At 40.9% G+C, this 13,989-nt stretch overlaps 1 protein-coding gene across 1 annotated transcript in view; it reads left to right on the top strand.

Moving 5' to 3' along the window:
- Positions 1–8,663, top strand: part of TMEM163 (transmembrane protein 163) — a 100,752-nt gene extending 92,089 nt beyond the window's left edge. Inside the window, exons 7-9 of the mRNA XM_026852516.1 lie at positions 2,066–2,177; positions 6,621–6,762; positions 8,227–8,663. Of these exons, the coding sequence (XP_026708317.1) occupies positions 2,066–2,177; positions 6,621–6,762; positions 8,227–8,287 (315 nt within the window). The 3' untranslated portion in view covers positions 8,288–8,663. The remainder of the gene's footprint in view (positions 1–2,065; positions 2,178–6,620; positions 6,763–8,226) is intronic.
- The last annotated feature ends 5,326 nt before the right edge of the window (positions 8,664–13,989 follow it).

The raw sequence follows: 13,989 nt of genomic DNA, 5'->3' as shown, positions 1-13,989 counted from the left end.
GCATCTTGCTCACCATTTAGTGAGTGAGGGGCCTCCATGCTCTTGAGGACATCACAAGCAGGTTGGTTTGCCACGCTTACTGTTACAAATGATTAAAGTTAAGAGACAAAGTCGCACATCTATGGGAAGCTCATGTTTTCTATGATAGTGTGGGAATGGCACTTGGGCTGCTAATTGGCAGGTTGGGATAGAGATAACTATGTTGATGGAGCATATCATTCTGCTTTAGATTATTCTGAAGTCTTATACAGGTGCTGTATATTAAATATTAGGTAAACTATCTAATAAATTATTAGATGGGGTTAGATTAAAATCTCAAGACCAATCAGAATTTGTCAGGCTATCAAAATCAAGTTTTTGGACATGCTAAATATACATTTTAGGGAAAGATGCACAAAATTTAGAGGCATGAACTGTCAAGGAACTCAAATTTTGAGTGTTTTTTGCAAAGCTTATCCAGACTTTTGGACCCTTTTTGTTATTTCAGATCTTCTGAAAGTTTACAATTTTCCTTGCTAGCCTGACAGCAATTAAATATTCCCAGTCCTTCCTTAGTCCTTTCCTAGCACTCCAAAATTGCCTAGGTATTTTCCAGTCGCTTTGTTAGAATAATTTTACAAATTCTTATTATCCTACCCCAGTGCTTGAGTTCTGTGACCTCAACGTGTCTATTTTACTCTCTTTCCCTCAGTGCCATTTGTCTTAATATTCAGTATTGTACCAGGACTAGAGAGAATGAGCTCATGGCTGAAGTAGACCTTGGAAAATTATATGACATAAAAAATAGTATAAAAATATATTGGATGATTTATTTAGGGATGTGAGTACATTATACCAGTAATCTAATTCCTAGTATCTTCCTAAGCAGCTTTCAAAACCATTTTTTGATTTCTTTGGGTTTTGAATTGCTGCTAAAATAATGAAAATGGATGGAGCTGATGATGAATCATCATGACAGTGTTTACCATCAACGGGGACTATTGCCAGAGTGTTTTAATCAGTAACAGGGTCCCAGTGGCACTGGCCCACTTAGACCTGCAGATTAAAAAAACTCCAAACACCACCCCCCACCCCACCCCAACTTGCTATTTCCTTCATTTGTACTGATGTTGCAACAGCTGAAATGAAAGCTGCTATTAAGAGTAATAAATTAATCTGTTTCAAAACTCTTTGGTTACATGGCAGGCAAGCATGCTAAGAGCTCGCTTGGGTTTTTCTGCACAGCCCCTGGGCTGATGTACCTCAGCAGGGAGAAGGAGCCTCCCTGTAGGCACTTTGATGCAGTGCCGGAGTTTCAGTGCCCAGGAGTGTTTCCTCCCACCCCAACCAAACACAGAATAGTCAGCAGAAAGTGGTAGGTGCCTCCAGATGACCTTTTAGAGAATGTGTGTTAAATAGTAATTAGTTACTCGTATTTGCCCTACATAGACACATAGCTTTTTGTTGAGGGAGCCTATGGAGCCTGTGTTACACATTCCAGTTAAACAATGTGGATATTTTTGTAGCTGTGAAATGCAAGTCCATGGAAAGTTTATTTTCTGAGAAAGAGCTAAACCTGACTCACATCAGTATTAAAACTCTTAGGACGTAGCTTGAACCAGACTTTACTGTAGAAGAAGGAAACCAGACAAAACCAAAGCAAGCAACAATCAGAAACAATATTAAATGGTTATTTCTCATACCAAAAATCAACAAAGGTCTGGTAAGTGAAATTCTGCTCTCAAGCCTTTATCCTGCATGCAGGGACTTCATTACTGATTGCATTAGACACTGGATTGCTAGGCAGTCTGCAGCCAGCCCTGCAGGATTAAAACCTGATTCTGAGGAGTTTGGGTCAATTCAAAATTTGTGGCTTTGAACTGTTATTAATTATACTTGCAAAGGCAATTACAACAGTATAAGCAAAATAAGCACCAGCTGTTGTGAACGTCGTAACTCTGGAAATTTTTTCTCAGGTTGTATACTTTAGTGGCACAAATAATTGCACAGTAACTAGTACTGTTTGTCATTTAGTATATGGGACATGACCAGAAGATATACTAATGTCTGACATCTTTTCTTTCAGGATGACTTTCTGTATAGTGTCTCCGTTTTAAGTGGAATACTTTGCACTGTCTTGGCAGTAATCAAATTTATGCTGGGAAAGGTCCTTACAAGCAGAGCACTGATAACCGATGGTAAGTGTGAAGTTGATGCTCATGCTTTTATACTTTTTCAGGGAATGTTGTAGACATAGACAGAGGATATGAGTGACCCCACATGAGGGCAACTGTGAAAGAGTATTGAAATAAGAGGGTCACTGGAAAATGGAAGAAAACCCCCGAACACTAGAACAGTCTGTGGTACCATTAGCCTCTTTTATAGATACCTCAGCTGAAATGGGTGTGTCTGGTGGAAGAGTTAATGTGTGTGTGGATAGTAAGCAATAATAGAGAGTTAGGGTGGCGCATATAATAAATTAGGTGTCAGTCAGAGGTTACTACAGAGTGGGGATATGGCACCAATTTATATAGTGTTGGTTAAGTCACATCTGTCCTCACTGCCTATGCCTGGTAAACAATTTCATCTCTACAGCAAGCACGTTGCAGAAAATGCCTCCCTGCCTTGAGCAGGAATCGCTTCCATCACTCATACGTACTCCCTGTAGATGTAATTTGCCACTGTAGTGCATTTCCTGCCACTCAGTAATGCTGGGGGAGCATCGCATGTGTAAAACAAAGCCTACTGCTTACTGCCGTCCTCTGGCCCTGCTGGAGCTCAGCACAAGGCGAATCTCCCCCTCTGTATCCTCAGAAGACCTCACTGCCATTGCTCTGCTGGCTCAGGTGTGTAGCACCTGGCTGTTGCTGAGTTTAAAGGTATGTTTAAAGAGATGCGCCTCTACCTGACAAGACTCAAGCTTGTGAATCTCCAGAAAGCCACGGGGATCTACTCTGCAAACAAGTGAGGCCAAAGCAATGGCAGAGACTTCACAGTGCCCTACAAATCTCTACCAGTTTTTATCTGCAAGCACAGGACAGTTTGAAATACTCTGTAAACATACACGGTAGGGTGTTAATGATTCATGGCTTGTGGTACATAAATTATTTTAATCAGCTAAAGATTTCACTTGAAGGAAATTGAATTTTCACCTTACTCTAGGGATACGTACAATTGCTTTTTTAAAGTAACTTAAACATACTCAAAATTTTTTTTGGGTGATGTGTGATAACACGTTATGAGTATTTATATTTTATATCATCCCACTTAAATAAATACTTCATGAGTATTTATATTTTAAATACAAAATAAGCAAAAAATGAATCAAAACAGCAGTGCGGGGGTTACAACTAAGCTACTGCCTCCTTGCATTTTTGATTCTCTCCCAACAGACCATGCTGTTCATTGATCTTATTTACTATTAGCTCTGCCACTCTAGCCATTTTGGAAAAAAAAAAAAAAAATTAACCTGCAGAAAGGATTCTGGAAAGGGACCTGGGAACTACGGACCAGTGAGTCTGATTTCCTTCGCTGTCAGAGTGTAACTGGGCCATGTTGACCGTTTCAGAACTGTGTCTAGGCAGGCAAAGGATTAACCCTCCCTTCAAAAAAATGTAGCTTGCTTTTGAAACAACAGTTTCTTTCAGACAAAATATTAGCTGAAAAATTCTTGAATAACTAACTCTGAATTGGTCTCCTGTATGGCACAGAAATCTCTTTCCCCATAATTACATCCTTGTGCTAATTATATTGCTTCTGAGCTGGAGATTGCTTGTTCTTTGATTAAAAAAATTAGGGAATAAAGTATACAATTACCTATAAAGTATACAATTATCTCTCTTTTCTCTCCTTCAGAACTACTTTAGAAAATGTAGGAGGCTGATCTTACCATGTGTGGTTAAATATCTTCTTTCACAGGATATATTTACATATATACTTGATTTATTAACAGTCAGGAGGAGACAGTGTGATTCAGCAGCTGAGACAGATTTAGGCCCCCTTGCATATCTTTTTTTAGTGTTTTCTGTTTCCTGCTAATTTACCTCCTGCATTCACTGGCTATAGACCAATAAACTGTTTTGAGTAACAAGAGCATCCATTTTTCTTCCTGAAAAATAAGTTTATTTTCAAAACAGCAAATTCTCTCTCATACATGTCAACCTCTATTAGCAATTATTTTAAAGAATAATTTTGTTTTAGAGTAGGTCTTGACAACAATAACTCTTTAAAGCCTAAATGTATGAATCATCGCGAGGCAAAACATTGTTTGTACAATTTGTTTATAGCAAAAGCCCACGGTCTTTTGAATAATAAAACAGCCATTTCCTATCTTGAATTTTGTAACATCTCAGAGGACAAATGCAGATATGTGACAGTTAGGTGATGTCAGCCTTTCTGTCAATTTTCCTGTAGGTTTTAGATACCTGTTTCATTCCCAGATTCAGCCACCTGTTTTCTCCTGTGCTAGCCTTATGCACGTGGTGTTTGGATTAATACCTGCAGCCCTTACATGATTTCCTGCCCCACTGGCAAAGAAAGGTTTGACTGAATGACAGTCAGGAAAAGAAAACAATTTCCTTTGTAAGTAGCTTTTAGATCATTTGGAACCATCAGCCAATAATGACAAAATGTATTGTCCCTGCTTTTGCATTTTCATGCCAATGGATTCTGACTTTGGCAGGAGCAGGGGAAGTAACACTGGTTTAAATTGATAACTAATTAATTTATATTTACTATTCTTTATATGTACACACACATACACAAAATACATATTTCATTGACATATATTACCAGTATAAGTTATATTGCCTGGGAATTAAAAAAAAAAATGATCAGGATTCTTCTAGACTAGAGTGTTGACAGAGTAATTGTGTCTATATTAATTTAACTATACTGGTATAATTAATCCAATAATCAGGCATTTAAATGCAATGCCCGTGATAGCAATGCTAGAATGCACTGCCACAGTCCAAAAAACCCCTCAGCTCCCTTTTCTTTGCAGGACTGGAAGCCTGAAACCTTTGTATGCTTCATTCTGCCACAGACTTGCTTCCCTGACAGGGTTTGCTTTGCATTTAAGTACTTACTGACAGGGATCTGGTGAATCTTAATCAAAATATCGATGGTTTATACAAGTATTTCAGCTGTAGGGATACCTAGGAAAGGTCAAATTTTAGCTCCGTCTTCCAGAAAGTCTTAACATGGTTTAGGTAAGGCACTGGATGTGAGAGCTCTGGATCAAAGGAGATGTTCATTAATAAGTGTCAGGTATGTGGTTGTTGGCAGTCATGGGGGATTAGAAAAAGCTGGCTAAGTTCTATAAGCAGCAGCTGACTAGAGTTGATTCACCAAGCAATATAGAATGTTTCAAGTTTGATTTTTTATTTGTTAAATAATATATATATATCTACCAAATGAATGCCTTATCAGTGACACTTTTTTTTTTGTGTAGAACAACAGTGATGTCTTTTGGGTTATTGAGGGAAAAAAAATAATCCAAAAAAGGAATTTGGGGAGAAAAAATGAACACAAGGAATGACTTAAACTCAAAAAAAGACCAATCAAATGAGTTGAAGGAAAAATGGCATTAATTATTCCAAAAACTCCAATGGGAGAATTTTGAAGGGAGAATCTTGGAGGCAGAGAGAAAGGATTTAAAAAAGAAAGAGGAATCTAAAAGGATGTTCATTAAAATTATGAATAATAGATAGGAAGGTCCTGTGATGTATCTAAGGCATAAATGGAAAATCTTCCTAGGATTATCCTGTATGTCTTTCCTAATGCATTGAGCAGTGTATGTAGCTCTAAGTGCCAAGTACATGTAAATAAATATATGGAATGGGGTAAAGAGCTTTAAGAGAAGGTCCGAAATGTTACTGTGCAAAACCATTTTCCTTTTCATGAGCTCCTTGGGTTTACTGGACTCCAGTTTGCTCCTTTCAGAGAAAGTGAGAGCCTTTGGGTACCCTATGAAATGGCCTTTGAAGTTCTAACCAGGGGTATTTGCACATGCAGCGATGGTACATGTGTTATGAAGAGGTTCTGTGGAAGGTAACTGGGCTGCAGCAGTCCCAGTCAGGGCCACAGCCAGCCAGCCACTCTTTCACATGCAAAGATACTTTGTTCTTGACAATAAATTACAAGAGAGGTAAGTGCAGGTCCTGTATTTTGAAGGAATATTGCTGCTTGGAAAATTAGCATCAAGAGGTGAAAGCCCTGTGAACTAAACAGCAGCTAGAGTTGGATTTGGAACTGAGCAGAGACCGAAAATTGGGAGGGACCAAATCAAGACACACAGTACAGGGAAATTAATGTGAAGTTATTTATACCAGACACAACAACTGACAGAAGTCTTAAAACACACTGGTCAGACACCAACTATTGTATTAGATTTGTTGAAAAGAAGCATGACAAAGACCTCTGGCTAACTGTGTGTGAACAAATTGCACTACCTCCTCCTTCATGCACAGCAGTATCCCACAGGTGCCACTGCATAACGTCTGTGCTCCTCTCCGGGGGCACTGCTATGGTAACACCTTGTCTCCCTACAGGTTATCTCTTTTTAGGTGAGATGGTTAAAGCAAATTCCTTAAGATTTGGGTCTTCCTTTTGTGTTGTTGGTTTTTTTTTTCCCTTCCTAGGTTTCAACTCCCTTGTAGGTGGAATAATGGGATTTTCCATCCTTCTTAGCGCCGAAGTTTTTAAACACAATTCTTCTGTCTGGTTTCTGGATGGCAGTATAGGAGTTTTAATTGGACTTACAATATCTGCCTATGGAATCAAGTGAGTACCTCCTGCTAGCTGGTATTGCAGTGTGTACAGCACATGGGCTGTCTGTTTAATGCAGTAAGCCATAGCTCTTAAAGGCTTATATAACTCCAGTCAAATCAGTCACTGGTATTTATTAGATGAGCTGCCAATACTGGAACAGAGTGTGTGGAAAGGGATAAAAGCTTGTGGTGTCTCACATCAGTTGGGAAGAAGTCAGGACTTAAAAAGAAATCTGAATAATTTTTTAGAAGACTTTTGTATACCTGAATTTGGAAGTACGGGCTTTGAAATATTTGAAAAATAACCACAAATGCTGGATAAAAATAACTCCATGCTGCTTTGATGGAACATTTCTAAGTACTGTGTTTTTCCAGAGAAGGTATAGGTTAAAGCTGAGGTGCCCACATTTAAAGAATGACCTTGATAGTGATTTCCATCCTAGCCCTACCCTATAGCAACTTCTGAACTGGAGGTTAGCCAGTCATGTTTCAGTTGTTTCTATTGAATTTTAAGATACTTTCTTGATTCCTGACACCAGAAATAGAATAAAATCAAATGCAGCTCTACTCATGCACTTGGTTGCTGCCATGATTTCCCTGAGCTGCATGGAATTGAAGAGTTTTGCATTTTATTGAACTTTTTACCATGAGAGAAAGGGGCAGATGCAGCATCTTAGTTAACTGGAATCATGCCTGTTGAGAAGCAGACCTTGGCCAGGCTGCAGTAAGCCATCATCTGGAAGCTGTGTGTGGTTTGGTTTGTTTTTTTTAAACTTGGAAAATTAAATTAACATTTTCATGGGGAATATCATTCTTGGAAAAATAACTATAATCACTATTTCCATTATAAAACTAGCTGTTCTGGAAAACTGTAGAGATAAATCCATACAAAAAAATATTTATTTAAACATACCAAATGGTGTCAGAAACATTTTGTACAGCCAGTGACACTCATGCTACATAGATGCCATTGGTCTGCTCGACAGTGCACTCAGCCATTGTGTCACCAAGACACGATGAAGGCTAACAAAGAATAAAACTAAATTCTGTTTTGGCAACCACCTGATTTTACAGTTTGTGAAACTACTGCAATTCTCCTCTACAGTTGGGTACCTTCTTCCAGCAGCAGTCTGGTGTGGAACAGGGTGCTACAACTGTTCCTTTTCCACTAATCCCTCCATGGCTTCTCCAGCCAAGAGCTACGGCTGCTGCGCATTTCAGTTTCTCAGTGCAGCTGTATGTCCAAGCTTCCTGAAGGAGAGCCCCTCTCCACACAGTTTGTTTTACGCTCCCTTTTGGGCAGAATTCATTCTGGGGCAGAACTAATTCTGATCAGGAGAAAGCAAGATAAGGCAGTTACTACATGTGAGTTCTTTGTTATTTATAAAATAAAACAGTATTTGTAAGTAAATAGAACACCCCAGTCCCAGGGCCTTCCTGTGTGTCTGCATCACCCCTCCCGTGCTTTCCTCTGCAGGTTGCTTATCGATATGATACCCCGTGTAAGGCAAACGCGCCATTATGAGATGTTTGAGTGAAGATCACCCCCTCTCCTCTGTCAGGACTGTAAAACTACAGCATCGTACATTTTGGCAAGTGGTGCCAATGGTATTTTACTAAATATGCAGTTTGTTTCCCGTGGTCTGTTTTTGTTGAAGTTTGTTTTAATGGGAAATCTCTCTGTAAAACTGGCATATGTGCACACTGCTTGCAATTCAGCGAAACAGCGGCATTGTTTGTTTTTTATTTTTTCAAGTATGCTATTGATTCCTGTGACAATAGAAAACATGCAGTTTGCAGTTTTAACCCAGCTGCCATGTCGTATATTCCAGAGTGAAAGTGTTCTTAATGGTGTGATAAGCCTGTGGGTAAAGAAGTGCCATTTTCAGATCTCTCTTCTTTTTTTTTTTTTTTTTTTTTTTTTTTTTTTTTTTTTTTTTCCCCCCCCTCCCCCCCCCGGCCTGTATTTTCCCAAACACATGCTGTAACAGAATTGCAATCCTTGCTAACCTCTTTGGCTAACCGAGTATCCTGCATAGAGTCTGGACACCAAGAGCTGTGTTGCTTAAAACACTTAAGTAGCTACTTCCTCCCCCCTCCCTTCAAATAGATGCACAGAAAGAGCAGGTACAAACTTTCTGTGATCAGAGAGATACTTCATTTTAATCCTAAATTACCTGAAACTATACCTCTTCAAATTCTATTTTTTCTTAACAAGACACTGTTCATAGCTTTGCATGGACCAAACAAGCACACACAGTATTACTGTACAGACCAAAGCCCAGAAGTTGTGCAAGGAAGAGGAGCTGTTTGAGGAATGGGATTCTCATCTTCTGTTATACTGTATGCAGATGTACCAGCGTGTGTGACTTTGTGGTTGCTCTGTAGTCTTGATGATGGCACAGCAGTGGCTCAATCTGGTGGTGAGATGATACAGATCTATTAGATTTAGATTGTCCTGTAAAGTGTTGCTCACCTTCCATCACACATCTTATAGATTACTTAATAGCAGGTTAAATTATCAAAGAATCTTGATGTATAATCAATAAATCTGGTATCTATTTTATACAGTATCTGTAAGGAACATTTGAAAACTATTTCCAAAATGTATCATAGAACAAAGTCTTCCTGTATAGCAGCCTATTAAACTGGATTCTCTGGCTATATCCATTTTCTCTTTATTTTATATATTCCAGGTTGGTTTTCACAACACAGAACCAGTATTGTTGCTTCTGTTTATCACAGGTGGATAAAAAGTAGACAGGCTGCTGTCGAGTTTGAAATAGGAGCACGGTAAGTAGCCAAGTAGCCAGAAATGCCCCTTTCTAGCTACACAACAATAGACTACATAAACTAGAGTAGCTGTACAATTAGACTGTTTGGTGATTGATGGGACAGTAGGGACACTGATTTGTTTACTGTGGTTCCATGTGATGCTAAAACTCTGTTTCCCATCATATGTCACTTAGCAGGTTCTCAGCCAGATCTTTAAGGATCTTTAGTAAAAGCCAGCTCCAAATGTAGGAAGAGCCCACGCGAAGGTTTCACTCACCTGACAGTGCCCATATGAGGTGCACGATACTGGAAAGATGACACTTTGTTCTGCGTGAAGCAGAAAATTCTAGCTTTAGTCAGGCATCTCCAGCATCAGAATCATAGAACCAGAGCCTGAACTCTGCGATATTAGACATTTTGTGGTTTTGTTAGTTTTATTAGTACTGCTTACCTTCTTCCATCTCTCCAGGGGCTTTATTACTTCTCCAGTCCCACTGGTAGTTGTTAGAATGACGCTTGGGAACTACTAAAAGTGCTGCTTCACAGGGCCATGCACTTCAGCAGCCGGTTTGTTGCACAGGCCAGCACCAACGGCTTCAGAAGGTGAGCAAGAAGGTGTAACTGACTGTGGCAAGATACTCAACTCCTGGTGTAACCTTTGCAATACAGAAGTCCTAGACCATTGAAAGTATGTAGGACATTCAGACCAACACCCAGCTCAAACATTAAATAATGCTGTTAAAATGCTGAGTGTAAATAGGAGCACAGGACTATGCAGATGTGTTCATGCATGAAGCAAGGTTAAACACTTGAGTAAATGAAGTTTCACACTTTCTGAAACACCGGAATGCTCTTAGAGGATGTTTGTAAGTACAGACTCCAGCTTCATAGCCATTGAAAAGATGTGGTTAAACAAGTTAATCATACTCTTTCTTATCAGATTAGTTTAAAGCCATTGCAGAAACTTTTCAGTTACCACAGGTGCTTCAAAGCATTTCTGATTTTTAGCAGGTAAATACAAGAAAATAACTGAAATAACCTTTATACTTAAAAGGAAAAAGACCAGGAAATAATGATACTCAGAAATGTAAGCAAATACATGCTGACAAAGCCAGCTAGCATCAGGGAGACTTTGTATGGTACCTGACAATGGAAGAGAAAATAACAGCTCATCCAGTTTACTGAGATACTCTGCTCTAGCCAGCCACCCTCAAAGGTAACAGTTTCTGTATTTGTTTTCTTTATTAAATGTCTGTGCTAGTTGGTTTTTCTAACTGTGAGGTAACAAGTGTGCTTCCAACTCAGCTGAGTGAAGGTGGACTTCCCAAAAACTGAAATAGCTTAAAAGCCCTTGAACTAATCACCTGAAACTTGGCGCTGGCCAACATCTTATTCTGCTTGGTGATCACAGGCCACAGCAACTTGGCAGCAGTGCCAAATCCTCTTTGTCGTGCACAGGACACGAGGAAGGAGCTTCGGTGTTGATAGAAGGAGCAGCACTGGCCAGTGCAGAGACTGCAAACTGACACTGAAGTCTGGCCAAACTCAGAACTGCAGATTAATCCCTGAAAGTGACTACGAATTGGAGCAGATGCTTTGAATTTGACCATATTGTTGAGCAGAGAAGGAAGCTGTCAGAAACTCTCACAGTAAGGATTACAGCAGCTGCAGCCTTGAATCCGAAGCCATGCCCCGCATGCAGCAGGTAGGCATGAGGTGTATTTTAATAACAGAAAATTATAACGATCTACTCCTGGCTAAAAGCCAGATTTTTTGAACCCAGATTGTGAGGAAGAAATCACCAGACTAACATCCTCCCTCACTGATTTAGTCCCGTAATAGGTAAGCCATAAATAAGCGTTGTCTAACCGTGGTGGAAAAATGGAGCATCAAAAGAAGCTCCTTGCTGCAAATGACGTTCCAGAACTGGACCTGAAGCAAAGACCCAGACAAGAAGCTCCTCAGATGTGGGCAAATTCAGCTTCAGGTGTACCTGCATCGGGGAAAGTACCACAGTGTTCCTCACGGCTAATGATACCATTGCACTGCTGCACTCCCAGCTGCCTGGGAAAAAGTGTAGACACTCCTGGTATCCCTTTTGGGGGGCCGGTGCCAGGTCCTAAGACAAGTACTAAACCTTAATAACACACAAGGCAGAAATGTTTGTTCCCAGCCTGGCAATGCATTGTTCCTAGACAGTCAAATTTATACTCCAGAAATGTCTTCACTATCCATTTCCTTTTGAGGCCTCTGAGGATGGAGTATTAAAGAGAGGGCCATGCTAGCAGCAAGCTGCCTCTGCAGCAACAGAGAGCAGGAAGCACTGAAGCTACTTGACCAGAGATTATCCCCAGGGTACATCAACTTGGGTAGATGCTTCAGCTGGAGTTTGCACGTAGGGAAGTGTTTTGCTGTGCTTGCAGCACCTGTAATTTCTCACCACTCCTCCTGTCTGCTGCTGGTCTGTGTGAGGGGAGCTGCCAGCAAGTGGTGCTGTGACAAAGCACATCACCAGCCTGTGGCTGCTCACGGAGGAGCAGGAACGGCGCAAGGAGTAGCGCACAAAAACACATTCCTGCGGCCTGGCGTGTGGGTCCAGGTTACGCAATTGCAGACCGTAATTAAATCAAATAGCAGACACCCCCGGGATATTTCCCCTCTCCTGTTCCTCCCACGTTTGGGAGCTGCTGTTTTCCTTTCAGCCACAATACTGGTATTTGAGGCAGCACCAAGTGGTTCGTGGGTGTTACCCCTCTCATGGATCAGTGACCCCCTGGGCTCAGCGCGGGGGCTGTCACAGGCATGGAGGGAGGCTGAAAGTACATTTTACCTAAAGCCTGCACAAGTCAGCTTGGCAAGCAACTAGGAAATGGCCCATTTTGTCAGCTCTTGCCACCAACCCTGGTATTTCGAGCTCAGCACCACTGGCCTTCCAGGATTGTCACCTTACCCAAAGCAGGGAGTGGAGTAAAGGCAAAGCCTAGTCTAAAATGGGCAGGTGACCAGAAATACCAACCTCCTTTGACTGGGGCAGACCCATCAAGCAGAATCCAAGCCTGCAGCGTGGCCCTTGATTCATCCCTCCTCTGGAGCTGGGGAGGAAATTAAAGCAGAGAGGGGTCTCTAGTGATTGAGCAACTGCCACTTCAAAGCTCCACCACACCGATTACTTACACTGCCAGCAACAGTTGGTACTTGCTGAAACACCATGGTACATTTTCTGTAAAGGTGGTATTTCTGTTTAAGTGGTTGTGTCCAGCACTTTTTTGCTTTGAAGCTCCCCCACTCACAAACGTGTTGACAGACGTGCTGGAGGCAGATGCCAAGGTCCTGCAGTGCGGCTCCTGGGAGGAAAGTGCTCTGAGCCAAGGGGCCACGAGACAAAGCAGGACATACAGCGAGCCTGAACAGCTGGAGTCTGTTCGGTGCAAACAATATTCGTTTTTTTGGCAACAGATTTACTACCAGGAGTTCAGTTAAATACAGTCTCCATAATCAGTAAAAATAATACAATGTGCAAGTCCTGAAAAGGATAAACATAAACATGACAGTAAAGGGCTGCTCCATCTCTTGCACGTTGAGGAGGTGCCAGGGTGAGGTGAGGCTTCTGAGAGCGGCACAAAGTCCTGGCAAAATGTTTCCACCCGTGGATGCTCTACCAGATGGAGTTTGAAACCAGTCTAAGTGTGGAAGACTTGAAGTATTCAGTATTTAAGCTCCCCCAATGATCTTTCCAATACAGCTGCATGGCGTGTGTATTTTTTTATTCCAAGTTCCAGTGTTCATACATTTTTTTTCCATTATGTGACTGCAACACAGCCCACAGCTGACTCTAGCTGCTCACCATTTTACAGATGTCTCCTTATGTCAAAGCAGAGCCATAATTAGGGGAATGAAACAGGAAGGAAAACGTTTCCAAAAATAACCAGAACAAGGGACTGAATGAGCAGCGTTCTCCACTAATTAATTTTGATGTTAGGAAACATTTGGGAATTGTGCTATGTTGAATAGCAACAGGGATCCAACAAAATTTTCACCCATTTTGAGATGAAGTATGCCAAGGGAATACCCATAAAAAGGGGTGAAGAGTGAAGGATATTCATGTACTTCACCTCACTGAAACAGTAATAAACAGCTCTTGCAGAAGCACTGCCAGCACTGTGCAGCAGAAAACCATCACATGTAGCCCCCATGCACTGAACTCCCCACTTCTCGCAGTGAATCGACTGCAGCTGGATATCCAGACCCAGGTCCCTCACCTTCTCACTTTTATTAATTTTTATTTATGCTATGTGTCATTAATTGGGACAGGGCAAATAAAGGATCCCAAGTTGACACCAACTTCCATACTATTCTGATTTTACATTACACTCAAGCTATATGTGACCACATATAAAAAAAAAAAAAAAAAAAAAAAACTTGCTCAGCAGCTGCTTTTCTCCAGGGTAGTTTTAAAAAGCACAAT

This window comes from Athene cunicularia (assembly GCF_003259725.1).
Source record: "Athene cunicularia isolate RWA chromosome 7 unlocalized genomic scaffold, athCun1 chr7_part1, whole genome shotgun sequence".
Classification (NCBI taxonomy): Eukaryota; Metazoa; Chordata; class Aves; order Strigiformes; family Strigidae; genus Athene; species Athene cunicularia.
Note: the sequence above shows the minus strand (reverse complement) of the source record. Positions and strands in the feature narration are given on the sequence as shown.